General features: G+C 37.9%; 1 protein-coding gene across 2 annotated transcripts; it reads left to right on the plus strand.

Moving 5' to 3' along the window:
• Positions 1 to 518: 518 nt before the first annotated feature.
• LOC132152625 (pre-mRNA-processing factor 40 homolog A-like) lies at positions 519 to 27,329 on the plus strand. Of its 2 annotated transcripts, XM_059561387.1 has the most exons (27): positions 583 to 650; positions 1,449 to 1,529; positions 1,683 to 1,823; positions 4,604 to 4,687; positions 6,463 to 6,490; positions 6,575 to 6,597; positions 6,717 to 6,761; positions 11,233 to 11,343; positions 12,339 to 12,459; positions 12,548 to 12,572; positions 13,215 to 13,430; positions 13,742 to 13,847; positions 14,203 to 14,267; positions 14,402 to 14,566; positions 15,035 to 15,143; positions 19,199 to 19,349; positions 19,470 to 19,603; positions 20,828 to 20,942; positions 21,339 to 21,430; positions 22,491 to 22,607; positions 24,321 to 24,458; positions 24,566 to 24,661; positions 25,825 to 25,911; positions 26,039 to 26,132; positions 26,242 to 26,303; positions 26,550 to 26,684; positions 26,769 to 27,329. In XM_059561387.1, exons 1-27 carry the CDS (start codon positions 648 to 650, stop codon positions 26,856 to 26,858), a joined length of 2,634 nt encoding a protein of 877 aa, XP_059417370.1. In that variant the 5' UTR covers positions 583 to 647; the 3' UTR covers positions 26,859 to 27,329. The 2 variants fall into 2 exon arrangements, with proteins under 2 accessions (XP_059417371.1, XP_059417370.1); XM_059561388.1 differs by lacking the exon at positions 1,449 to 1,529 and having other exon boundaries at positions 519 to 650.
• The last annotated feature ends 15 nt before the right edge of the window (positions 27,330 to 27,344 follow it).

The following is a 27,344-nucleotide window of genomic DNA, read 5'->3' on the forward strand; positions in this document are numbered from 1 at the left end:
CCCACTGACTGCAGGACGATGGAACTGTAAGTGCTAGAATGCTAACTTATATACAGGTTTTGGCCTACAAAACTTCAACATCCCTCCTAAGTGTTGAAACAGTTGTCTTTTCGCAGTTATGTGCATTAATTTAAAATGTGTTAAATACATGCATATTGTATAATAAATTAATATTCTTTTAATTAAAATGTTTTGTATCCATTCATTGTAAATAAATACATCGCATTATCACAGAATATAAATTCAACGACTCACTGCATTAGGTATTGACATAGGTATAAACAAATTAAATTATAATATGCATAATCACACTATTTCATAAAATGTCTAATAATATTTAAGCAACATGTTTTTATTGCTTATTTACTTTATTGCTCTATTACTTTATTACTGTTGTTTATCACACAATTAACATGACACAGCTCATCATCGCTATCCAATGTCGCTTGTACTCAGGCTTCACATCTGCGTATTTCTCGCGCAGCCCTCCAGTGTTTTCTGCGATTCGACCTAGCTTATGCGCACGTCCTACTCGGTGTTGTTGCACTTGAAACACGCCTGCTGTAGTTTGAACCCGGCACACAGCAGCCAATCAGAGCGTAGGTTTTGTCTCGCGGAGGGCCGTAGCCGCTGCACGTTCAGTCATCATGGTGAGTCCAAAAAAACAGACAGTTTATCAACATAAACACCAAATTGGCATCTTCTAGCATTTACAGTTGACACATATTAACAATGAACGGTTTACTCGCTTGGATTAAAGACTTGTAGTGAAGTAATGGGTATATTCTAGACAAAATAAATGTTGATTAGCTTGTAAGCTAATGTGAATCAGTGACTGATGCTAAAGCTAAAGCTAACGATTGTTTGAATGAGAGTTTGGATTATTGTGATTTTTAATGCACATGTATTAGACGTGTTACATATCTGATTGTGTGAAACATTTATGCTTGTAAGCAGTTTGTTTATGATCATTCGTTTCCTATAACAGACTGCACTGATGTTGATGAGGCTGTATTAGACTAAAGGATATGGAGTCCATCACAATGACTAGTATAAGTTTGAGTTTTTATTGATAATCGGCCACTGATAACGTTATTTGATCTATCCCCGATGAAAGTGAGAGGGAACTTTTGATTTGTCAAACTCTGATGATAGCATTTGATGGTTGAGTTATCAATTGCTTGGCTTGTTAAGGGCAAGAAGATTAGAAATCACTGCTTTGCTATACACCAGAAATATGTATTAATTTCCTTAAAGTTACGCTAGTTGGTTTGAGTGAGCTATTTAGGAAACATCTGACACTGATAGTTCTGCTCATACAAGTAAGCTTGGATATGACAATCTGATATCAGATTTGTGAAAACCTCATCACGCACACAATCAGTGATGTGCAGCATCTTTATCAGAGCTGTAGTGCTTCCTGTAATGGACTCTCTTGTTCATAACAGTCTTCGACTGATGCTAATAGTGGCCCCAATCAAGCAACACCTTTTCCTGGTGTACCACCTTCAGGGATCCCTCTGCCCTTTGTAAGTTGGTGTTGGAAAGTCTTTACTGTAAAGCCATCTATCTCTCTCTTTCTCTCTCTCTCTCTCTTTCCTCTCTCTCTGTCTTTCTCTTTGCGAATGCTTGGTTATGTTCACCTTCATTCATGCCTTGAATTTATTTATATGTTTTCAAAGATGGGGCCACCAGGAATCCCGCCTCACTTCCCTCCAATGGGAATGCCACCCATGGGCCAGAGGCCGCCCAGCATGGCCCCCATGCCCCCGGGAATAATGCCCCCCATGATACCCCCGATGGGAGCTCCACCCATAGGACAGGTGAGAGCTAATTGTAAACTGCTTATGGCAGTCAGATTTTGCTTTGACAGGGTGCAGTGTTTTTAAATCAGGTTTGTACATGGTAGTTTATGGACACGGTAATTCGCACATGCAAAGTAGCCTTTTCTGTATGAACAGAAACACGGCGCGGCTGACAATTGTATGTTAGTGGATTAACTACGTATCGGATGGTAGTCTCATTAACGGTCAAAGTAAGTTCTTCATCAACTGTAGTAAATTTTCTGAGAGTATTCAAATTTGGACAAAGATTGTTACATGAAATTGTTGTGAGTCAGATTTTGCCTAAAAATTTGAAGTTCGGTGGTTGCTGATTTAAATGATTTAGTTATTATTACAGTGATTCAGAATTGGAGTGATTTCCCAAATGGTTCACTAACTGTTGTGCTTCAAATAATCGTTACCTGAAATTTTGAAGAGCTAGACTGTACATATTACAACAGAGAATATTTAATGAACTAAAATCTGACACGTGTTAATGTGACGAAAGTAGTGTGTTTTAGTGTTAATTCAATAATTATTGGAAAAATCCAAGTTTAAATCGTGCCATTCATCACTTTTCTCACTCCAGTAAAAAGAGTTTGTACGCATGGTCTAGAATGTCCATACATATTTCCATCAAGTTTATTTTTGATAAATAATCCCAATATGTGCGTGGAAAATAATGTATGCATACTTCAATTCCCTTTTTAAGTATACACAACTTTTATAAATGAGACCCCTGCTCTTCTGATAAAATTCACTGCTGTTGTCAAAAATGTATCGTTCTGATTTATTGAGAATAGGAAAATCTACACCACCACAGCTAAAACAATATCGACTAGTGGTCGAGCGATATTGTTTTTTTGACACCGATGATGATATCTTGATGATATCTTATGTGTAAAATAAGCATACTTTCGATGACAAAGTATTATTCACAAATAAATAAATATTTAATAAAAATATAATTATAAAGGAAGTAAACACTGTAACCAACAGGGCACTTTTGGTGTGCATTGTTTCAAATAAAGCCAGAGTAACACTCATTTTACATACAGCACACAGAGAAAATGATTGAATATGATAGTGGGCAAATGCATAAAGCGCAGCATAATTTGAAATTACGAGTTTAAAGTTTAAAGACTATCACACAGAGAACACGCGATCATGCAGGATAAAAATGCACACTTCACAAGGTCTCACAGCTGGATTTGACTAAGTTTGTAAGGTTTGTGAAATTAAATGTTCATTAGATTAGTTTAAATTATATAGATGTGTATTTGCTTAATGCTGACGGCAAACAAGAAAGTAGTATAATGTCTGCTTTCTATTACTAATAATATAAAAGCAATCATTGTAAAACTTTCATTATAAAAAAATACCAAATATCAGCCGATATATCGGTCGACCACTAATATCGACCATGTGGGATGATACTGTTGGAATTATTTTCTGGCCGTTTTGGTTTCAGCAGATGAACAATGAAGACACCGACAGCCAATCAAAATCCACTTTAAAAGCTTAAGTGTTGAAAGCAGCTGATGATGTAACTGCAGTGTGCATTTATAAAGACAGAGAATGTTAACATCCATTGGTGTGTGGACGTTAATACAGATATATTTGTCATTCTTTGTGTGAATGGACCTTAAAGGTGCAATAGGTGATTGTCTTCAGAAACATTTTTTGTTATACTGGTTGAAAGGTTTCTTCACATCCTGATAGCAATAATTAATTAAGTTAAGTGTTTAAATGTATTTATCTGTACTTATATATTCTGTGGAAGGGACCAAGAAATGTACGTCCAATCAAAATGCTCGGTCCGAGCGTTTTAAATGGCTTTCCTACCTGCTTGTCAACGTATGTATCTGCATACCTCTGCGCTCAGTGTTTGCTCAGACAGAATACGTCATGAGCGCTTTCCCGCACGCTGTGTAGACAGAGCAAGAATGGCAGACAAACATCAACAATCTAGTCTTCCTTCCTGGTATTGTAGTACTTTTAACGTTTTCTCTCTGGTTAATGACACATGATATAGCCCAGTGGTTCCCAATTCCAGTGCTCGCGCACATATTTTGCATGTCACACTTAGTTAACACCAATGACCAACTCGAGCTACATGAATGAACTGTGTCCCAATCGAAATGACCTCTACACAGTGTTCATTGCTCTCTACTCTCTACTCCCTGAGCAGGGGTTTACTTCACTTCGGAACATGGACTGAATTGGGGACCGCTGATGTAGCCTATTGTAGTAAGGTTGTCTCTAGTATTCTGGTCTGTGAGCATAAATGCGTTCAGGGGGCGTGGCTTTGGACGGCGGGACATTCGCTTTGTGCTATCAGGCTAAAGTTAGCATTTTCCAAGATCTCCTATTGCACCTTTAAGACTCAATCACCATTTAGTATTTATAGTTATTGTGTGAATCCCACAAATAAATGTGCCTGTCATATTTATAGTCCAAGGTTAAAGGGTTACAAATGATTCAGAACATTTTCTGGAATTTCATCTAATTCACCCTAATATGGAAATGAGAGAAAGGCATCAATTTGAACATGAATATAGGCATAAAAATCATTGATATGATTGCTATAGTGTTGTCTTATTGGACCTGGTGCTCCATCTGTGTGTGTGTGTGATGGGATGAATGGTGTGTTACTGGATGTTTTTGACTGCGAATGTGAGGATCAGACCGTAATGAGGGACTGTAGACTACGGAGCTCAGGATGTGCTTTACACCCCTCAGCTCACACCTTGCTCTCCCCTGTGCAATGCTTTTCTTAGATGCCAGCCATGTTGCCACCAATGATGCCAGGAATGATGATGCCCCCCCGACTGCCAGCTGCATCTATCCAGCCTACGGGACCGGTAAGCTAGCCGGTATATCACACTACTCCAACAGCGCTGGTTAAATATAGACCCTCACATGCTGTCAGAATAGTGTCTGAATAACCCTAATGAACACACTGCAAAGTGGGAAAATGTCCCAATTTAGAATCAACACCATTTTATATAGCACTTACCCATGTGACACGAATGATAGTAGAGGAAGAGATCAGCTTGATAGTCCACGCAAATTCCATTTGAAATGAAACCACAGATCCAGCAATCAAAAATAATCATGATATCACAATCATGAGCTCAGACATCTACATTTACAGTACCCAGCAGCCTCTGAGAGACGGTGGACAACGCTAATCAAAACAGCAATGTAAATAAAGGGATCATCAGAAAGCAAGCAAACATACTGTAACCGTCAGAACTTGGTCCAAAAAGAACATGCATTAGATATGTTTACATGCACTCCTTTATTGAATCCAAAAAGTCCCGATTTCAGTTTTTGAAAGCACTGTTTATATTTATTCATTGTACTGTGCTGAATTATGCGTTATAAAAACTTTTAAATGGTATGATACATTTTATTTCAGTCACAGTGTAATTCAGTTTTGCAAAGAGGCTATTACTGTTGGATGGGGCAGTTAAAATATGATGGTGTATAAAGTACACAGGCGGAAATGTGTGGGAAGTGGAGCCATATCTGACCAGTAACATGAATCAGGCCAGTTCAATTAGAGTGGCTTAATTCATTTGTGTTTGAAAGCATTACGTCACTAATGAACATGGATGAAAGGACACGGTTTCCGTTCAGTGTGTGTATATAAGAACAAACGAACCATATGTGTGCAGTTCTTTATTTCAACACACCTCCTCAGTGGTGATTAGGATCTGCTGTCTTTTTCATTCAGCTATATTAAGCATCAAACAGCCTGTCGTTAGTTAAGCATATTAAATATTGATAGCATCAGTAATAATTAGTGCCAGGCTTTGAGCTGTAGATGAAGACATCTGATCAGATGCCGAAACCAGCTGAGGCTCCAGGAGCTGTCAGTCAGGATGTCATTTCCCTTTCCTGTAATTTGAGGTAAGGAGGCTAGTAATGAAGTCAGCCCTGATAGATCTGCTCATGGACTGATTTAATTCCAACAATTATTGACAGGGCTTTCTTGGATAAGTCCTTTAAAAGATATCGCACACAAACCACCACTGGCTCTGCACCCCTTTTACTAAATATGTTACTTCAGACTTATGTGCCTCTAGAAGCTTGCGTTCTGCAAGTGAACGGCGCTTGATTGTGCCATCCCAAAGCAGCACAAAGTCACTTTTACAGACTTTTAAATGAAATGTTCCCTCCTGGTGGAATGACCTCCCCAACTCAATCCGAGCAGCTGAGTCCTTAGCCATCTTCAAGAATTGGTTTAAAACGCATTTTTTTCTTTAAAAAAAAAAAAAGATCTAACTACCCTTCTAATCTTTTTGTATTCTAGTTTTATACAATTATACAAAATAAAAAAAGAAAGACCTCTAACACTAGCTTGCTCTATTCTTTTTTATTCTATCTGTTTTCTTTTTATTTATTATATTATTTAAAATCCCTTGCTACATGTACCGTGTTTAAGCTAACTGAGACTTGTTTGAGACACTTATATATCATTGCTCTTTTGTTGTTTTTGATTGCTTCCACTGTCCTCATTTGTAAGTCACTTAGGATAACGGCGTCTGCTAAATGTAAATGAGCTTATTCCATTGAATGGTTTACTTTTTGTTTTGTAATGAAACCTTGTTTTTCTTTATGTCCTTTTCAGCCTGGTGTGAGTCCAGTGGAGTCTGCAGGTGAGAAATTAAATAGTTTGGGGTGAAAATCATATTGTTGATGTAATATTTCTAAATGTAATCATTGGTTTTGTTCTGTTTTAGCACCAGCTGCTCCTGGAACAACCGTAAGAACGAACATCATATTATTGTTAATATTGTTTAGTTAGGATTGTACTTTGTATTCTAGGAAAAAAAAAAAATTTTTTTTTTTTTTTTTTTTTTCATGGATTATTTTTCCTCCTAGAGTTCCATATCTACTGAGTCTTCGTCTGATGAACAGCTGAAAAAGGCAAGACACAACAGTTATTATCGGTCATAAAACGCCATATATGCCTATAATCAGTGGTTCCCAACCTTTTTCAACTCGTGACCCACACAACCAAACACATATGTTTGCACGGCCCGCTGCAAAAAAATGAACTGACCCCACTATTGTTGGGTTAATAACTTAGTACTCAGAATATAGGTTGTTAAATGTGTTTATTGAATGAACTAGGGCTGTTCGATATTGACAAAAAAAAAACCTATCACGATTTCTTTGATCAATTTTGCGATTGTGACACACACAGATATGCTTTACAGTCATAAATGCATTCAGGAATAATTTGAAACAGATTTCCAAAAGAAAACCAATTAGAGCTTTATCAAAAGGTTGTAAGTCTCTAGAACAGACATAATTCAAAATAATCACTATAGTACAGGTGTAACAAAGTGTATAGACTTATGGAAAAAAAAATATAAATAAATAAATCCCGTGTCCAGGGATTTTTTGACATGCATTGTTCATAGAGCTCATTAATTGTAGCAGTGCATCAGGTGTTGAAATAGATTTGTTATACATTATACAGGTTCACACGTACTCCGTTTGTATTGCGTATACAGTATGTGTATGCGGTCAGCAGCGAGAGTGCATAAATATAACGCGAAAGCACATTAAAATAATGCACGAGCGCGAATCTCTCTGTTCGCATGCAGATTTCCTTTGCTCTGTCACAAAACCCGACGTGCTTGCTCAGATACACGCTGCTCTGCGCGGAGAGAGTGTGCGCACTTAAAATGTGTCTCCTCTCACTTAAACTGCGTCCTGTGCACTCACAACTCTCTCTATGCTCATGTGCTAGATATTAATTATTTTCGCATGTTTTTATTTCTAGCCTTTTCCTGCGTGCAGTGTGAACGCTCCGATCCGTTAACATGGGCTCGGAAAAAAGGCGCATCACAGACAGTAGCTGCATTTACATGGACTCTACTAATCCGATCGTAATAGGACTAGAAGCACAATCAGAATGAAAAAGTCACATGTAAACACGTCAATCAGATTTAATTGGCCAGATCCGACTAAAATTTCGATCGGATTGAAAGGGCTGGTTTATCCCTTTTGTAATCCGAGCGAGAGGACATGTAAACACCTGATCGGATTGAAAACTGAAACTGGAAAGTACTGCGCATGGGCAGTGACGTAGAAATAGCGTAATGATGTATGACGCGCTGAACGAGGTGTTCTTCCTGGTGACCGAAGTGTCATAAGTGTCCTGTCATTATAAAACTCCCCTTTCAATCAGCGTATGTGAAGTGGAACAGGACCACGTTCAACCAGTCCTTGTTTAAGACTCTCATCAACAGACGACTAGTTTTAGGTGCAGGAAGGGACACTTTTACACTGTATTTTTTTTATTTTTATCTTTTTTTAAGTAATGTTAAGCAGCACAACAGTTCATGTGCTGGTTTTCGCCTATTTAGGACCCGAAGTAGATAAATATAACGTGTGCTTTTTAACACCGCAGCGGGAAACTCTGTATATTCATGCAATTTGCGCATGTCAAAAGAGTAAATACGATCAGAAGCTTGTGACATATTAATTATATATATGAAATAATGTTATTATGTTATGACTTAGACATTTTTTTCATATATTAACAATATTATTATTTCTTTTAATAGTAATTGGCGGCCCACCTGCAATACCACCGCGACCCACAGGTTGCAAACCACTGAGATTTGTGTGAAAGCACAATGAGTATGAGTCCGTGCTGCACCACATACGTAACGCACACGGACTGCATACGCACTGCAGACGGAGTATGTGTGAAACAGGCATGAGCCTTGTTGAGGTTTCCATTGGAAAGCTTCTTAAAAAAAAATATATATTCCACTGATGCAAACCCGGCGGATTCAGCTGCATCCATGTTAGGACGTCACGTTTGATGTGGTAATTTCACAGTAGGCATTAGGGTTGTGCCGATAGACGATAGTATCGTGTATCGACGATCGTCAGAGATATCGACATAAGCAGAATTCTCTGTCGATAATCAAGACGATATTAGGCTCATTTTCCTATTAATGTATTAGATTATAGTAATAATAACTATTATTTTTATTTTTTTAGGCTACTTATTATAATTCTGCTTTTAAACTGCCCAGCTATTTCACTTAATTTCACTGGCCGCATTTCACACACACACCTCGCACGCGCAGGATTAGAGCATGTAGTCGGTGAAGTTGTAACGCTTTGACTCGGATAATTCGTTAAATCCATGAAATGAAAGAGATAGAAAACGTCGAGTTGGTGTCCCACACATTTAATGGCTGGTATACGGCAACGCGCTCTTCTCATACATGAGAGATTAACTCTTTCTTGGTGTCACAAATAAAGTAAAGACAAAATAATTAAGGCGGCAGAGAGAATTTATCATCCATAGTGCATGGTTCTCACGTAGTCCTTTTCTTAAAGACTGATCACTTAACTTATATAACGCACTATGTGGTGAAAACGTAGAAGGACTACGTGAGAACCACTATGGATAATAAGTTCAATCTGCCGCCTTGTTATTATTTTCATGCACACCGCACTATAATGTGATGCATGCAAAATACATAGTTTTGGCCGTTACAAAGTCACCACAAACAGACGTACATCGTCTGCAGATATAAGGTATTTCATTGCACTTTAACAAGTAATCTAAACGGCCTATATACTGTATGTGCAATATATTAAACGAGCCCTCACTAACTGAGTTTAATGCCACAGTTATGTTAGACTGCATCTCATTCTTGTTTCTGTGACGGTGCGTCAGACTCGTCATGACGCGCGTGGTCCGGAGCGCTGTATGACTGATGCAGTAGTTCAATTCAACTTTACTACAAATATATCAACTTACCTGTTTTAAATACTTTATATTTAAATGTTCGTTTATGCCCAATATTAGTGTTAAACTGTTGGACTTTAAATTAAATCTACTATTGATTTTCACCGTTGACTGATTTTGCAGAACATTTAGACTGATAACTTCCCTGCGCAGATACGGACGCGCGATATGACAGTTGCGTCCGACTATGTATGAACTAGCTGTTTTAAATACAGTATTTTTATATTTAATGTTAGTTAAATCAGTCAGTATGTTTGAAAGTATTTTTTAACACCACATAGTTCTGCTATGACTGGAACAAAGAGTCTCTCTCTTGCTCCACCCATGCTCGATAATATTGTGTATCGTCGATCTCACGGGCTGACGATATGACGATTTGAACAATGACCATATCGCCCAACACTAGTAGACATACACACAGGTTTAAAGACTCGTTCTCGCCCCCTACAGTGCAATTCGGTTAGGCATACATCCGCGCTAAAATATCAAGGTGAAAGTCATCATAGCTTGCGTAGTATAGACCCAGCTCTCAACCCAACTTTGACAATAGATTAGGGATGGGACGGTATGAAAATTTAATATCACGATTATAGTGACTAAAATTATCACGATTATCAATATTATCACGGTTTTGTTGAAACGAGATGAAAGTGTTCAAAAATAGTTGATGCTCACACTGAAAACATTTCAGCAAGTTTTATATTTAATAATCAACAAACAACTAATAAAACAAGCAACTCTATGCACTTAATTTAAAGAAAAATTAAATTCTGTGGCATTTCCATTTTAATGATAATTCATTTTTAAACGATATTACTAACCTTCAGCACATTTTATCACGGTTATCAATAAAACCGGTTATCGTCCCATCCCTAGAATAGATTAATGGCGATATTTTTTTTTAGCGTTCTAAGTCTCCTGTTAACGCAGCACGTTAATGCCGATAACGGCCCACCACTAATATATATATATACATATTGTATCAGTTGTTCTAAACCTGTATATATTGAACACAAAAGATATTTTGAAGAATGTTTGTAACCTTACAGTTTTGAGTCACCATGGACTTAGTATTTTTTATTTAATTTTTTCATATTATGGAAATCAATGGCTACCAGCAACCAAAACAGTAACCAAACAGTCTTCAAAATATCTACTTTTGTGTTCAACAGAAGCAGCAAACTCATACAGGTTTAGAAGCAGAAGTCTTTACAGTTCCCATTCCTACGGAAGAATTCAACTACAAACATGACAAAAAAATTATTCTTTAATATAATTTTTTTTTTATACTAACACTAAAATGAAAACTATGGAAACCCCTTAAGATAACCTGTAGAAAGACAAAAAAATCTCATCTTAAACACTCAGAATAACATAAGTGGACTTTGAACAATTATCTAATTGTGGCATCTCTGTAATTGTAATCTCGATTATAAATTTGATTAATTGTGCATCCCTGATGAATGCTATGGATGTAATTAGCCGGTGTGTACTATTTTTTTTTAATTTTTTTTACTACTTCACTAGCGTCTGCAGGATGTGGCTGATGAAATGACTAGTGATGACTAGACACTAATGATGCACTGAGTGAATTGTTCATGATGTCTCCTGCAGAAGTCAGTATGGACCGAGCACAAATCCCTGGATGGAAAAACATATTACTACAACACCGAGACCAAACAATCCACCTGGGAGAAGCCAGATGAACTCAAATCACCTGCAGAGGTAAAAAAAAGTCAACACATCCTTCTTGCTGCTTGCTTACACAATCGTATTTCTTCTGCCAACATTACTGTTCATTCAAGAGGTTATGGACTAGGGCTGTCGTGCTATTGACAAGCAAACCGCAGAGGAATATTAACAGATAACAGGGAGGAAAAGGCTTAACGTGTTATTAAACGAGTTGCATTCATATTCAGGGCTCATCTGATTTTTTTATAGATAGTATACTTTTAGTTTAGTGAGTTTAGTCGGCTTCAGTGCCATACCCAAGAGAGCGTGAGCAGATAACAAGCTCACACACTTTCTGCATGAGGAGTGCATCGACTCCAACGCGAATCCACTGTCCTGGTGGGCCAGTGGTGGCACAATAATCAGTCTAGATTTCCGCTGCTGTCCAAAGTCACACGCAAATACGTGTAATACATGTTAGAACTCTTTGATTTCTTAAAAAAAATGTATTGGAAAACCCATGTTCTTGTTGCTGTTTGGCATTTAACAATAAACAAAAATGTATTAAAACGTGTCAGTTAAAAAAGCAACAATATAAGCTGCATAACTCGGCAAAATCAGGATAAATTAGGTAAGAAAAAAAAAATGGTGGTAATACCGCATATCGCGCTATTGAGCCACCCATAATAACCGCAGGGGAAATTTTTTAACCACGACAGCCCTAGTTATGACTTTTAGGCATATTCTGCGTTTAACAGTCTTGTTTGTTTGTTTATGTTATGTGTTTTTAGATGCATATAGTAGTTTATACCACACAAATTGCTGAACCAAACTAATAGTTATTTGTATTTGAATTTGAAATGTTTTTAAATAAAATAAGTGTATGGGATAATGCATGTACATTAAGCTAGGTTGAAATATAAAACATAATTCAACATGTAATATATAATACAAAATTTGAGATCATTTAGTTTCTATTGAGTTATTCTCTGTTATGTAATTTGTTATGTGTATTTTGAAACCGAATTAAAGAAGTTTGTGTTTTGCAGCAAATGTTGTCTAAATGCCCGTGGAAAGAGTACAAGTCTGACAATGGCAAGCCCTATTACTATAACTCCCAGACCAAAGAGTCTCGCTGGACTAAACCCAAAGAGCTGGAGGACCTGGAGGGTCAGTGTGCAGAATAAATAGCATTGTTACACACATCCAGAAATCTCACATGAGGAAATGGTTGAACTTTGCTTCTCTTTTTTTTCAGTGATGATAAAGGCAGAGGAAAATGGGTGAGCATCAGCTTTATTTACTAAGACCAGAAAGGGCTTGTTCACCCAAAAATAAAGACTTAATTTACTTACCCTCCTGTCATTCCAAACCCTTATGTCTCTTGTTCATCTTCAAATCAAAGATTAGTCCATATCAATTGAGCGATTAAATGATGGACATTTGATTCAGACCCTTTATTCGTATTTTTACATATAAACATTGAGCAACCCACATATGTAGAGCTCATCAGATGTGGTAAATGGAAGCTCACACTTGCTTGCTTTGCCAGGGTTAATAATTCATGATGGAATAAACATTTTTGGGTGAACTGTTCTTTCAGTATATTGTTAGATTTACAGAAACCAGTTTTAGGTTTTAAAACTCTCTACTATTAGTGGGAAAACTGTCCATTGATGGCAAAGGTTGAGCATGTTCACCACTACTTCTGCCATCATTTTACACAAATGAATGGCTTAATAGTAAAGTAAAACATTAATACTATTTATTTATTTTTCCCCCAGGGTCAGAGTAGTTTTCGGTGTTATTGAAATCTTTATTTTTTTTTTAACTACATAAATAAATATATATATATATATATATAATTTGCATACAAAGATTGTCCAACTATAATAATTGTTAATCTGTGTGTGTGTGTGGTGAAGGACGGCTGATGTTGTGGCTCCTGGCACCATCCCTGCTCTTACATCTCAGAGCGAGTCGTCTGTTACCGTGGCAGCAGTTGCTGAGACGGAGGCTACCATGGCGACAGTCACCACAGAGGAACAGCCGTCTCACGTGCCTGCTCCGGTTGCTGAGGTCAGCAGTGATGTCACCGTTAACTCCACTGAAGACACGCCCAGCATAGAGACACAACCCAGGTAATGAACCCTCAACACATACACGACTTTTACAAACTAAATCGATCTTAAAATAACGGGCATCAGACACTGACCGACTCTGTAATATTCACATATGAAAAACGCCATCATTCACTAAACGACTGAGGATCATACACTAGCAGACTTTAAAGTCGTTCCTTAACAAACTCACGCAGAGATGTGCGCCTTGTTACTAAGAGACGAGTGACAAATAAAAATTTGTTTAATATCCTCTGACTGGATTATAGTCTAAAGCTAATCGGAGTCTGTGACCATCATGCACATCAAACGTGTTGTTTATTTATTTGCAGTAATGATGTTTCTAAGGAGGAGAGACCTGAGCTGGTGAAGAAGGTTTACAAGTGGAACACAAAAGAGGAGGCAAAGCAGGCATTTAAAGAACTGCTGAAAGAAAAGGTAATCTCTCTCTCTATCTATCTCTCCTGTAGTGAGGAGGGAGGTGTTGATATTCCGGCTGGGTCTTTCTAAATTTAGTGTGTTTTAATTTGGCACACCAAGTGCTCCTGAGAGAGCCGCGGCTGTTTAATTGCTTTGAGTGTGATTAGACTGGAGTGAAACCGCACGCTTCACAGAACACACGCTCAGAATGGATGAAGAAATTTCTGTTTTGTGACGTCAACATTTTCTTCTCCAAACCTTTTTTTTTCTGCTTTGATGACATATGGAGCTTTTTTTTTTTTTTTTTTTTTCAAACATGCATTGAGTCACAAGAAAAGTAAATTTGCATCTCTCTCCCTCTATGTGAGTAAAGGGTGTTTCCTCCAATGCATCATGGGAACAGGCAATGAAGCTGATAATCAACGACCCTCGTTACAGGTATCCACATACTGCACACAACATTAATGGCATTTAATAGCATTTGCATCCTGTGCCTGTGTCCCTGCTGTTCTCCACTGAACCGCTTGCATCTCCTTCTGTGTGTGTGTGTGTGTGTGTGTGTGTGCGTGCAGTGCTCTGCCCAAGCTAAGTGAAAAGAAACAAGCGTTCAATGCTTATAAAGTCCAGACAGAGAAAGAGGAAAAGGAAGAAGCCAGAATCAAATATAAGGAGTCTAAAGAGACTTTCCAGCGCTTCCTGGAGAACCACGAGAAGATGACCTCAACCACACGATACAAGTGAGATTTAAAACTGTTTGGATGACAACTTTAATCAGTGCCTGTTTAAAAATAAGAAAAATCTCAATGTAGACCTCATACTTTGGGTTGGAGATTTGAACATCTTAGCAACTGTTTAGCAACACACTCAAATATACTCTGAGCACCCGGTCTCTCCAGCATCTAGTGGAGGTTTGCATGCACCAGCACCACTCTCATTATTAATCCAGTATCACTATAAACAGGGTTTGTCTGTCATTGATTCAGAGCAGTCGAACTTCACTCCTCTACCTACTTAGATAATTAAAATCACTTCATCATTGTCATGGTGACATGTTGGCAGGTCACGAAGTTAAATGATGCTATTGGTGTAAATCTGACCTGTAATCAGGCTTTAATAGCTGTGTTGTTTTTCATCCTGTCTGCACTGTGTCATAAGGTCTCAGAGATACTCTGTTATTAATTAGAAGTTTCTCTTGTCTTGTACAGGAAAGCGGAGCAGATGTTTGGAGATCAGGAGGTGTGGTCATGTGTTCCTGAGAGAGACCGGCAGGAGATCTATGAAGATGTGCTGTTTTATTTAGCAAAGAAAGAGAAGGTTTGATCGGCTGATTCTGTTCATTACTGCATATATATATATATATATATATATATATATATATATATATATAGTTACGCTAATAATCGAATAACCTGCTAATTCGATTTTCGTATTATTATTATTATTATTATTTTTTATTTTACAATTTAAATTAGTGCTGCAACGACGCATCGACGTCATCGATTACGTCAACTACAAAAATACGTCGACGTGCGTGAAATGCATCGACGCTTCACACTGTTTACATCTCGCGTAATGGCATACTGGGAATGCAGAAAGTTGCGGTTATCAAAAGTATGGGAATACTTTAAACAGAGGCCAAACAAAATGGCCATTTGTTCCCTTTGCAAAACCGATATGGTGTATCACGGCAGCACAACTGCGATGCACGAGCACCTCAGAGAAAAACATCCTGGTGCTCTCCGGTGTTACAGTTTAACTGGTTACCGTGTGATCTGGTGACCAACTTCCTGGTTCAGGTCTCTGCAGCAGATGTGATGGAACGACCGCAGCAGATTCGGCGATTCTAAAAGCACAAACTGATGTGATATTATTACATGTCTAATAAATGCAGACTTGCTCATTGCATGATTCTGATCTTCTTGTAAAGATTACAAGTTATTGGTATGATCACCCTTAGCGGCTGAAGTAAAGATAAAATAGAAGATAAAGTAAGTCTGTGTTGGCGCGGGTTTCGAACACGCGTTAGGGGTCTATCACATATCGCGTCTAAAAACTCATGGAAAACGCTAGGCGTGCCGCTTTCGCCTTCTTTCCAAAGCGCTCGGGCAGTTGCGCCCCTGAGGTGTCTTTCATTGCTAAGCAACCATGACGTGCTGTCTCCATGAAGACGCGGAAATTTCAGCAAAGGATAAATGGATTTGCAGCACTATAAATCGCTTGCAGTAGCTCTGCTACTAAATTTATACAGCTATGATCAGCTGTTCCTTCATCTTAGCTGAGCTATCAACGTTGTTACGGGAAAGGATGAAGCTGATTGGTTAGTTCTTGTCACATGACCCGCGGTGCGCTTGCGGCATTCTGAAAAGTTGAGATATTTTTAACTCGATGCGGTGCGGACGAGTCTGTTTTCGCGTGCGCGTCCCTTCCATTATGCGCGCGCATACCGCGCGCCTACATTGGAAATAAAGAACTTGAGGGCGCAAAAGACGCGATATGTGAACTGCACTTTAAAAGACAGTGCGCCGCGAGACAACAGTCACAAACCACCGAGCTACCCAGAATCAGCTCCAGATCTCGGGAAACCATGCTAAACCATAGCAGAACCCTGACTACATTTTATGGTTTGTGATGCTAAAGAACATTTCATGACATCTCAGACAACTGTAAATTTGTGACTACTGTGGTTTAATTATAAACGCTATCGTAAACTCATATTTACCAAAGTAAAATAATTTTCTTTGCCTCTTTATTTTTGTATACTGTAAAAACTTCAACCACATTGGTTGAAAATGAATAAAGGTTGAAATATTATATTAGAAGTTGTACTTATATTTTTTTGTAAAGTTATCCAAAGGATTAATTAGCTAATAAAAAAAGAGCATTAGATTAATTATTTATTGTAATAAAAATAATCGTTAGAGTAGTCGACTAATCGGAAAAATAATTGTTAGATTAGTCGACAGAAAAAATAATCGTTAGTTGCAGCTCTAATTTAAATGCTGATACCACTTTCAATCGGATGCATTTTAATATGCAAACTTCAATTACCAGGCAATACACCAGATGTGGCTCTGCATTAGAGTGATTAAGGGATGTTGTTAGGTGTGAAGCATCATGAAATCACTAACTAACGTGGCTTATTATAGTTATAAAACCTTAGCAACCACGATAAGTTGTATAACTCATTAGTTGAACAGTAGGCAGTTTACATTTGCAGACCACTAATACAATAAAACAAAGAACGAAGAAAAGTTACATTTAAAATTGACTTGATTTGTGGTCTCTGATTTACATGTATAAGAGTCTCTCTCTGGACAGCCCATAATGCCTTTATATGTGGTTTTGTTTTGCATCACTAACATTCTTGGGAAAATGTCTTTAATTGAAAGTAATCATGATAATAATGGCATTTATAAGCAGTGCAAAAAATGTTCATGCTCTTAAAATCAGCTTTATATATATATATATATATATATATATATATATATATATATATATATATATATATATATATATATATATATATATATATATATATATATATACATACATACATACATACATACATACATACATACACATATATACACACACAGTCGTGGCCAAAAGTTTTGAGAATTACATAAATATTGGAAATTGGAAAAGTTGCTGCTTAAGTTTTTATAATAGCAATTTGCATATACTCCAGAATGTTATGAAGAGTGATCAGATGAATTGCATAGTCCTTCTTTGCCATGAAAATTAACTTAATCCCAAAAAAACCTTTCCACTGCATTTCATTGCTGTCATTAAAGGACCTGCTGAGATCATTTCAGTAATCGTCTTGTTAACTCGGGTGAGAATGTTGACGAGCACAAGGCTGGAGATCATTATGTCAGGCTGATTGGGTTAGAATGGCAGACTTGAAATGTTAAAAGGAGGGTGATGCTTGAAATCATTGTTCTTCCATTGTTAACCATGGTGACCCGCAAAGAAACGCGTGCAGCCATCATTGCGTTGCATAAAAATGGCTTCACAGGCAAGGATATTGTGGCTACTAAGATTGCACCTAAATCAACAATTTATAGGATCATCAAGAACTTCAAGGAAAGAGGTTCAATTCTTGTAAAGAAGGCTTCATGGCGTCCAAGAAAGTCCAGCAAGCGCCAGGATGGTCTCCTAAAGAGGATTCAGCTGCGGGATCGGAGTGCCACCAGTGCAGAGCTTGCTCAGGAATGGCAGCAGGCAGGTGTGAGCGCATCTGCACGCACAGTGAGGCGAAGACTTTTGGAAGATGGCCTGGTGTCAAGAAGGGCAGCAAAGAAGCCACTTCTCTCCAAAAAAAAACATTAGGGACAGATTGATCTTCTGCAGAAAGTATAGTGAATGGACTGCTGAGGACTGGGGCAAAGTCATATTCTCCGATGAAGCCCCTTTCCGATTGTTTGGGGCATCTGGAAAAAGGCTTGTCCGGAGAAGAAAAGGTGAGCGCTACCATCAGTCCTGTGTCATGCCAACAGTAAAGCATCCTGACACCATTCATGTGTGGGGTTGCTTCTCATCCAAGGGAGTGGGCTCACTCACAATTCTGCCCAAAAACACAGCCATGAATAAAGAATGGTACCAAAACACCCTCCAACAGCAACTTCTTCCAACAATCCAACAACAGTTTGGTGAAGAACAATGCATTTTCCAGCACGATGGAGCACCGTGCCATAAGGCAAAAGTGATAACTAATTGGATCGGGGACCAGAATGTTGAAATTTTGGGTCCATGGCCTGGAAACTCCCCAGATCTTAATCCCATTGAGAACTTGTGGTCAATCCTCAAGAGGCGGCTGGACAAACAAAAACCCACTAATTCTGACAAACTCCAAGAAGTGATTATGAAAGAATGGGTTGCTATCAGTCAGGATTTGGCCCAGAAGTTGATTGAGAGCATGCCCAGTCCAATTGCAGAGGTCCTGAAAAAGAAGGGCCAACACTGCAAATACTGACTCTTTGCATAAATATCATGTAATTGTCGATTAATTGTCGATCAGTACATCACAGACACAACTGAAACAAAGATCTTAAAGCAGTTTAGCAGCAAACTTATATTATTATGTAATTATACAATAGCACGAATGAGAATGATTTTTTTTTTTTTTTTTATAAAAACACAAATAATTGTAATTGCATTAGCAAACTAATATTTATGTAATTCTCAAAACTTTTGGCCACGACTGTATATATATATATAAAACTCGAAACATGAATTCGCCAGTATTTAAAGTCGTATTGGTGGTTTGCTTTAGTTTTTGTTCTTAAATAATGATTAATTATAAAATAAACATGTAAATAAATAAATATATTGTTGTGTCACGATCATGGCTCAATGCTTTCTTTCAGGAACAAGCCAAACAGCTGCGGAAGAGGAACTGGGAAGCTCTGAAGAACATTTTGGACAATATGGCCAATGTGACGTACAGAACGACGTGGTCTGAGGCCCAGCAGTACCTTCTGGATAACCCCACCTTTGCTGAAGATGAGGAGCTACAGAGTATGAACACACACACACACACACGTGATGTCCACATGATAATGGTTTTAACCTGCATAATGAGAGCGAGTGTGTTTGATATAGAGGAAGCTTTCATCTTCCTGTGTGTGTGTGCTTTAGACATGGACAAGGAAGATGCTCTGATCTGTTTCGAGGAACACATCCGTGCTCTTGAGAAAGAGGAGGAGGAAGAGAAACAGAAAACTCTGCTGCGAGAGAGACGCAGACAGCGCAAGAACCGAGAGTCTTTCCAGGTGACACACACACACACACACACACGTGTGACTCTGTCCTGGTTCGTCTGCTGCATCACACGTCCAGCTTTCTGATATGAAAAGCTCTCACCCTGATTAATTGGAGCTTGATGCCGGAATATCAGCTGTTTGACCGAGTTTAGGGTCCTGCAGATCATTGTGCAGTAAGAGAGCCTGAATGCTAAAGCATCAATAACAAAATACATGAATAAAGCATCAGTGGAAGGTTTAATGCAGTTCATTAAGTATTTTTATTGATAAATGGCAATATATCGATAATATTGCTTTAAACTGCGTACACCAATAGCTGATGCTGAATTGTCCACTACACAGATCTCCCATCTTACTATCTACTGACACCATTGCAGACTGGTTTGGATCAAATCACACACATTAGACTGGCTTGTATGCTATTTTTGAAACACTAAAATTCTTACCCTGCTAACCTATGCCATGATTTTTATAACCTGCGTAGGGATATTCATTTTGGTTATTTTTCCTAACTGACGTTCGTTAACTGATTATTACCGTTAACCAACAAGATTATTTTAAGTGTCTGTGTCCCATTAAAAATACTAACATTTGTTTCCGGGGGAGTAATTTTACATGTGCAAAAAAGCAACTAACAACAGAACATGAGGATTCACATGGTCTTCATGTCACATCACGCACTTGCAGCGCTTCTGTGTGCGGAAAAAAACATGATAAAGCTAGGCTATATATATAGTGAATAAATAGGCCTATACGAGAAATATATTTTTACTTGAATAATAAATTATGAAATGATGAATTATGAGTTAATTTTTGTGCTGCGCGAACGGAAACACTACAAAAAAACAGCATCCTATTTTTCTTTAGGCTTATTTTACAAACACAGATTTTATTGTGAATGTAAACAAATAAAAGCAAACCGTTTACAATTCCGATTATCTTTATGACTTAAAAGAGAAGTTGCTTCCAATGTTAGAAGGGAAACTCCAGTGATAGCGCTGGCGCTGCACGCACACTCACAGTTAACACAGGTATCCAGCCTGGTCATTATCATAATAAAATACAGTCAGTCAAACACATGGGGAAAAACACACTGCTCCGTTTAAAATGAACATCCCTAAACCAGTGGCTTGCTAAGAAACATTGTCTCTGAGAACGTGAGGCCTGCTAAAGCAGACTAACTAAAGGACAAGAGTGTTGACACGTTTGTGAAGTGTAGCGTGTGTGTTTCAGAAATTCCTGGATGAGCTTCATGATCACGGGCAGCTGCACTCCATGTCTGCATGGATGGAGATGTACCCAACCGTCAGCGCTGATATCCGCTTCAACAACATGCTGGGCCAGCCAGGTCCCTCTCTCTCTCTCTCTCTCTCAAACACTCAGAGCGTGGCAGGCTTTGATGCTGATGAATAACACATGTAATAGGGTCCTGTCCTCTGTGCTGCTGTCTCCATTTCACTGGTGCAGTCTGTGAACTCAACATGGCTTTGATAATTCAGCACATAAAACAGTCCAGAATTTCTTATTTTGGGCCATCTAAAACAAACTACAAATTGCATGACTAATATATACATATATATATATATATATATATATATATATATATATATAAAATATGATTAAGACTACATTACTTATCAGAGTGTTGTTTATTGTATATTATAAATTATAATTATGTAATTCTGTTAGATATTTGTGTTTTTATAAAAAAAAAAAAGTTGCTCATTCGTGCTATTGTTTTTAGGCTCCACCCCTCTGGACTTATTCAAGTTTTACGTGGAGGATCTGAAAGCTCGTTATCATGATGAGAAGAGAATCATTAAAGACATCCTGAGGGTGAGTGAGAGACTGTGACGGTCAGTGTTGACATCAGATCGGTGCTGAAGCCCTTGATGAAGTGTGTGTGTGTGTGTGTGATCTATGTCAGAGCAACAGCTGCGTTCGGTGGATCTAGCCCCCTGCTAACATCTACAGGTGGACTGGACTGAACCTTCAGGGAAAACTTGTTTGTCTTCCCTCGGCTGATCACTCTGTTTCTCACTCATTTCTCAAGAATACTGCACTCAGCGAGGACAGTGTTACTTTCACAGTAAATTACAAGTTCTTCCAACTAGACTTAACCTTTCTATCTGGTGTCCTACAGCTCAGGTTCCTCACTGTCTGCATCACACTCCAGAACAGATCACAGAAACACTGCCACACATCCTGAACGGCTGTCATGCTTACAGAGGAATGTACACAGCACGTCACGACAAAATAGTGGACTTGATAGTGAAAGACATATTAAACTACTTACCATCTTTAGTAAGAATATTCAAACATGCTTGTGTAAATTCATCCATGTTTCAGTATCTGAACAGTAATTCTGAAATCTTCTCTCATCTGTCTGCTAACACACCAGATGTTCTTGTGATTAATGAAGAGTGTAGAGAGGTGTTTGTTTTGGAGGTTGCGTGCACCTTTGACTCTAGTATGGAGGAAGCTTTCATGACTAAAATCATTAAATATCAATCACTCCTAAATACCATTTTAGAAATAGATTATCGAGGCCAATTACTTGTTTTTATATTTGGTAGTTTAGGACACACACACAGGTTGGTTGTAAGAGGGCTTCAACAGCTTGGGATGCCCAAACCGAGGGCTAAACGCTTGGCAAAGTACTGTGCACTGTCTGCTATTATAGGCAGCCGTCATATATGGAGGAGACGCTGTTATTTATATCCATAAGAACTGAGTGTTATGCTTAATATTGTAAAGACCTGATGTATGCCACTGGTCCATGATCTTGTACATGTATTTAACCGCATCTATAATATTTTTGTCCTCGTGAGTACTTCTTTTAAGTGGACTTAAATTGTTAATGTGTGTGTGTGTGTGTGTGTGTGTGTGCGTGCAGGATAAGGGCTTACTGGTGGAGGTCAACACAGGCTTTGAGGAGTTTGGCTCGGTGATCAGTTCTGATAAACGTGCCACCACGCTGGATGCAGGGAACATCAAACTGGCCTTCAACAGTGTAAGCAGACTGCCTTGCTGTTATTCATACTTTTATTCAAATTACATTGATCCAAAATGTGATTAAATGCCCAGTTACATTTAGAAGCAACAAATAATGCTTAAGAAGCCTGTAACAAACTAATCCCAAATGGACAAGAGAAGGGAGTGGTTATAATAAAGCTGTATTTTCAGCATCATTACTCCAGTGTTCAGTGTCACATGATCTTCAGAAATCATTCTAATATACTGATTTACTGCTGAAGAAACATTTCTGATTAATATCAATGTTGAAATCAGTTGTGCTGCTTATATTTTTGTGGAAATATTGAGTACTCTTCAAAACTTTGGAGTCAGAATGAAACTTTTATTTAGCAAGGGTTCATTTAATTGAACGGAAGTGATCAAGAATGATAGTAAATACATTTATAATGTTACAAAAGATTTTTCAAAGAAATGCTGTTCTTTAGAACTTTCTATTCATGAAAAAGTCCTGAAAAAAATGCATGGTTTCCACAATGTTTTCAGTTTATAACCATTAATGATAACCATTACTAGCTTACTAACTGTATTTGAAGACTTCATTTAAATATCTTAAGTATTACAAACCTTTCCAAACAGGTAGTGTACTTGATGAATGCAAAGAACTACAATATGTTAAGAGCATAAGGAAAGGAATATATGCTTTTAAAAAGACAAAAGTTTAACTTATAGTCATTGTTTTTGGTTGGCCGTATCTGTTTATATTAGGGATGCATCGATCCGATTCTCTGGTCATTTTCTGGTCATTCACTGTCATTTTCTGTGGATCAGGTATCGGACAGACGAGATCGGTCCAAATCCGATATTGTGTGTATACTATTGTGTTATTGTTGAGCCCCACGAAAGGCACAAAAAAATTATGAAGCACCAAAATGTTTTCGTGGACATATTTCAAGCATTCTGAAGCTGTTCCGTAGTTCAATGTGAGGTACAGATTAATATTGAAGTCATTAAATTCAAATTCACATAAACACTTCTTTCCACTGCGACTGTCTGTCATCCTCCATTCAGCAATCAAACTGTGTGTCGCGTTCAGTTACAAGTCAAAACAATGAAACTCTCTTCAAGAGCGCACAGTAACTGGGGTTTAAAACTGTTCAAAGAAAAGGCTCAATAAACTAAAGCACAGATTTAATAGACTACTTATCAATATCTCTTCCTTTTTTACTAGTGATGTCCGGTTCGTAAACGAATCGTTTGATTTAACCAGTTCTTCTTACTGAACCAGGATGCGCATAAGTGCTCTGTGACGCACTATATTGCACTTTAGTAATACTTTTCTGTGACATCAAAGATTATTAATAGTCTTTCTTGTTCTGTCCTATCTATGATATGTTGCTGCCTTTATTACTGTGCTATACTTTTAAAAGAAATGTATAGGTATCGGTAATGGTATCGGATTGTATCGGTATCGGCAGATCGGATCAGTTCTGAAAAAATGGTTTCGTTGCATCCCTAGTTTATATATCATACATTTCAAACGTCATGTAAAACACCTCAATTTATGAAACTGAAAGTTAAAAACAATGGAAAGGAAGAGGAATTAAAATCACTGAAATGCAAAGTAGAGGAATTAATTGATTGAATAAATGTATACACAAATACAAAAGCAAGACTTCGGTTTGGATTCTGTCTTGTGTACGCGGTCCTCCGAAGTGTGTTTGATCTGTTTGTGCTGAACCTGTGATTTTAGTTGCTGGAGAAGGCTGAAGCACGTGAGAGGGAGCGAGAGAAGGAGGAGGCCAGGAAGATGAAGAGGAAGGAGGCGGCGTTTAAGAGCATGCTGAAACAGGCCACGCCCCCTCTAGAGCCTGAGGCCACATGGGAGGGAGTATGTCATGCTAATACAACAAAATCTCAGTGATTTATATAATTTATCTGTTAGCTAGACTGTATGATCTTCCTCTACTGATCTGGTGTTTGTGGATGCTGACTCAGGTGCGAGAGCGGTTCCTAAAAGAGCCTGCGTTTGAGGACATCACGCTGGAGTCCGAGAGGAAGAGGATATTCAAAGACTTCATGCACGTGCTAGAGGTATGAAAGAATTATTAATGTTTTTAAAGCAACCAGATTCATATTTAAAAGAATTGACTCTGAGCTGGAATTCAGCGTTTTATTGAAATTTGTTTTTTTTGGGGGGGGGCTTAAAATCGTCACCCTCGTGACTCATGAATCATGTGAGTTGTTTATAAATCTGTTGTTGTTTACAAAAAGATTGTCACATGATCCTTCACAAGTCATTCTAATATGCTGATTTGCCGCTCGGGAAACATTTATTGTTTATCATTATCCATGATGAAAACCGTTTTTGCTGCTTAACATTTTTGTGGAAGCAATGAGACCCACTCAAACATTTGTGGTAAAATTTAAAAAAGAAAGAGAAATCAATAATTTTATTCATCATACGTTAAAGTGAGTGGAAAGTGAAGACATTTAAAATGTTTCAAAAGAGGAATATTTAATAAATGCTTTAATAAATGTAATGAATATATTTGATAGATGCAAATAAATGCTGTTCATTCAACTTTCTATTTTTCAGAGAATGCGAATACAAAACAAGAAAAAAATAAGCATCCCCAGTTCCACACAAAATATGAAGCAGCACAACCCTTTTCAACATTGATAATAATCAGAGATGTTTCTTGAGCATTAAATCAAATCGTAATGATTTCTGAAAGATCTGGAGAAAATTCTGCTTTGCATCACAGGAATAAATGACATTTTATAATATATTCAAATTGAAAACGTTATTTATTTTTTAATAACTTTTCACAATATTGCTGATTTTACTTTTATTTCATCAATTAAATGCAGCCTTGGTGAGCAGAAGATTTATTTCAAAATCATTAATAGTAGTAATAGTAATGTCTCCAAACTTTTGACAAGTATTTTAATAATAACAATAATTATATTATACATCGTGATTATTAAATGCTGCTTTTTACTTTTACAGGACAATAGTGTGTATTACAGTATAAGATTATATATTTTAATATGATTACATATTTATTTGTAAATAATGAGTGTGGGGGGCGTGGTCATATTTTCCTGTTTATTTTTTTGTCTCCCGCTGATCACAAGCCTGTGTACAAGCCATGTACCGTTTGTCTTGTCACACATATCTGTTCAAATAGAGGTTTCTAAGAGAAAATGAATCTTGAAAAGCCTCTCAGCTAAAGTCTGTGATCTCTCTTCAGCACGAGTGTCAACATCATCACTCAAAGACTAAGAAACACTCCAAGAAATCCAAGAAACACCACAGAAAACGCTCCCGATCTCGCTCAGTGAGTACTTCCTCCAGCCAGCCGTGCGCATGCTGTCTTCAGAAATGTTTTGATGACGTGTTCTGTTCCTCTTCATCACCTCTCACACATCCTCCTAAACGGTGTCCTGTGTGTTTGTTCACTGAAGGGCTCAGAGTCAGAGGATGATGAGTATCACTCGAAGAAGAAGAAACTCTCCGCTTCTAAATCTCCATCCGAGCACTCGTCCTCTGGGGAATCTGGTCCGTGACGTTTAGGATCGATATCGGTGTCCTGCACAACACATCAATACTGAATACATCATGAGCGTTTACCCTCTCAGTGACCATCATGTGATCTTGATCTTTACAGAGAGGAGTTACAAGAAATCTAAGAAACACAAGAAGAAGGGAAAGAAAAGACGACACAAATCAGTGGGTTGAACTTCTTTCATATCTTTTCCTTGTGCATCTCCATCACTTATTGATAAATTACCTGGTTGTGGGATTGAATACAGCACACTGGATGTGAGTGTTTGTTAAATACCCAGAACTGTAGTCTATTCCTCCTCATGTTCAGTTCTATGGTGCTACATGTTTCCTCACATTCATTAAATAACTTTACAGTGTATAACTCTAAATGGCTATTATGTTACACTTTTTTTTTTTTTTTTTTTGCAGGCCTCAGAGTCTGAAGGAGAGAAAGAGCGGAAAGGAAGAGAGAAAGAGAAGGATAAAGAGAACGACAAATCCAGAGCGAAGTCACGTGGAGAATCCAAGCAGAAATCCCCCAAAAGAAAGAGTACAAAAGAGGAGGTAAGCAACCCTATCTGCTTTCTTTTGTGTTCTCTCATTCGCTCACACCCCGATGTGATCCGATTCCTTCTGTCTGTCTCTCAGGGTGGATGGGATACGTCCGGAAGCGAACTAAGCGAAGGAGAGCTGGAGAAGAGGAGGCGCACTCTCTTGGAGCAGCTGGATGCACCATAAATCACCCTCTGACAGTCTGTCCATCTCTGTCTCTCACTTGTATTCTTGTAATGTGTTTTGCATCCTTTTGCAATGTGCTGACAGAATATGGAAGAGCATCTGAGTGTTGGGTATTTGCCTGTGAATCCGTTGACTGTCATGTAGTCTCTCTGAGAGGCAGTATTGTCCGAACATCAGCACTCTTGATCTGGGCTTGTTTGATTTTGTAAAATTATTTTCAGAGGTTGCAAGCGTTATGATGCCTTTAACTGCAGAACCTTTTTTTTAGGTAGCTGTATATTTGTTATTGCCAATAGTTTTAAACATTGCTGATAATATTGGAAAAAATGAACAGGCCTGCATAAAACACCTATTATTCAACTTGATTAATCTGTAAGATTGTCTGTAAAATGTTTGGGAAATGTTATCGGTATGAAAAATGTCTGCAGCATTGGTTTTAACTTGAATTTTTGACAAATAAACTATAAACAAGAATGCTTTTTGTTG

The sequence above is a fragment of the Carassius carassius genome, chromosome 11 (genome assembly GCF_963082965.1).
Source record: "Carassius carassius chromosome 11, fCarCar2.1, whole genome shotgun sequence".
Lineage (NCBI taxonomy): Eukaryota > Metazoa > Chordata > Actinopteri > Cypriniformes > Cyprinidae > Carassius > Carassius carassius.

Excerpts from the sequence above, each read along its gene's own strand:
- LOC132152625 (XM_059561387.1), top strand. Across the intron at positions 1,530-1,682 it reads CAGGGATCCCTCTGCCCTTT|ATGGGGCCACCAGGAATCCC; the intron begins GTAAGTTGGTGT and ends ATGTTTTCAAAG. Across the intron at positions 4,688-6,462 it reads CTATCCAGCCTACGGGACCG|CCTGGTGTGAGTCCAGTGGA; the intron begins GTAAGCTAGCCG and ends TGTCCTTTTCAG.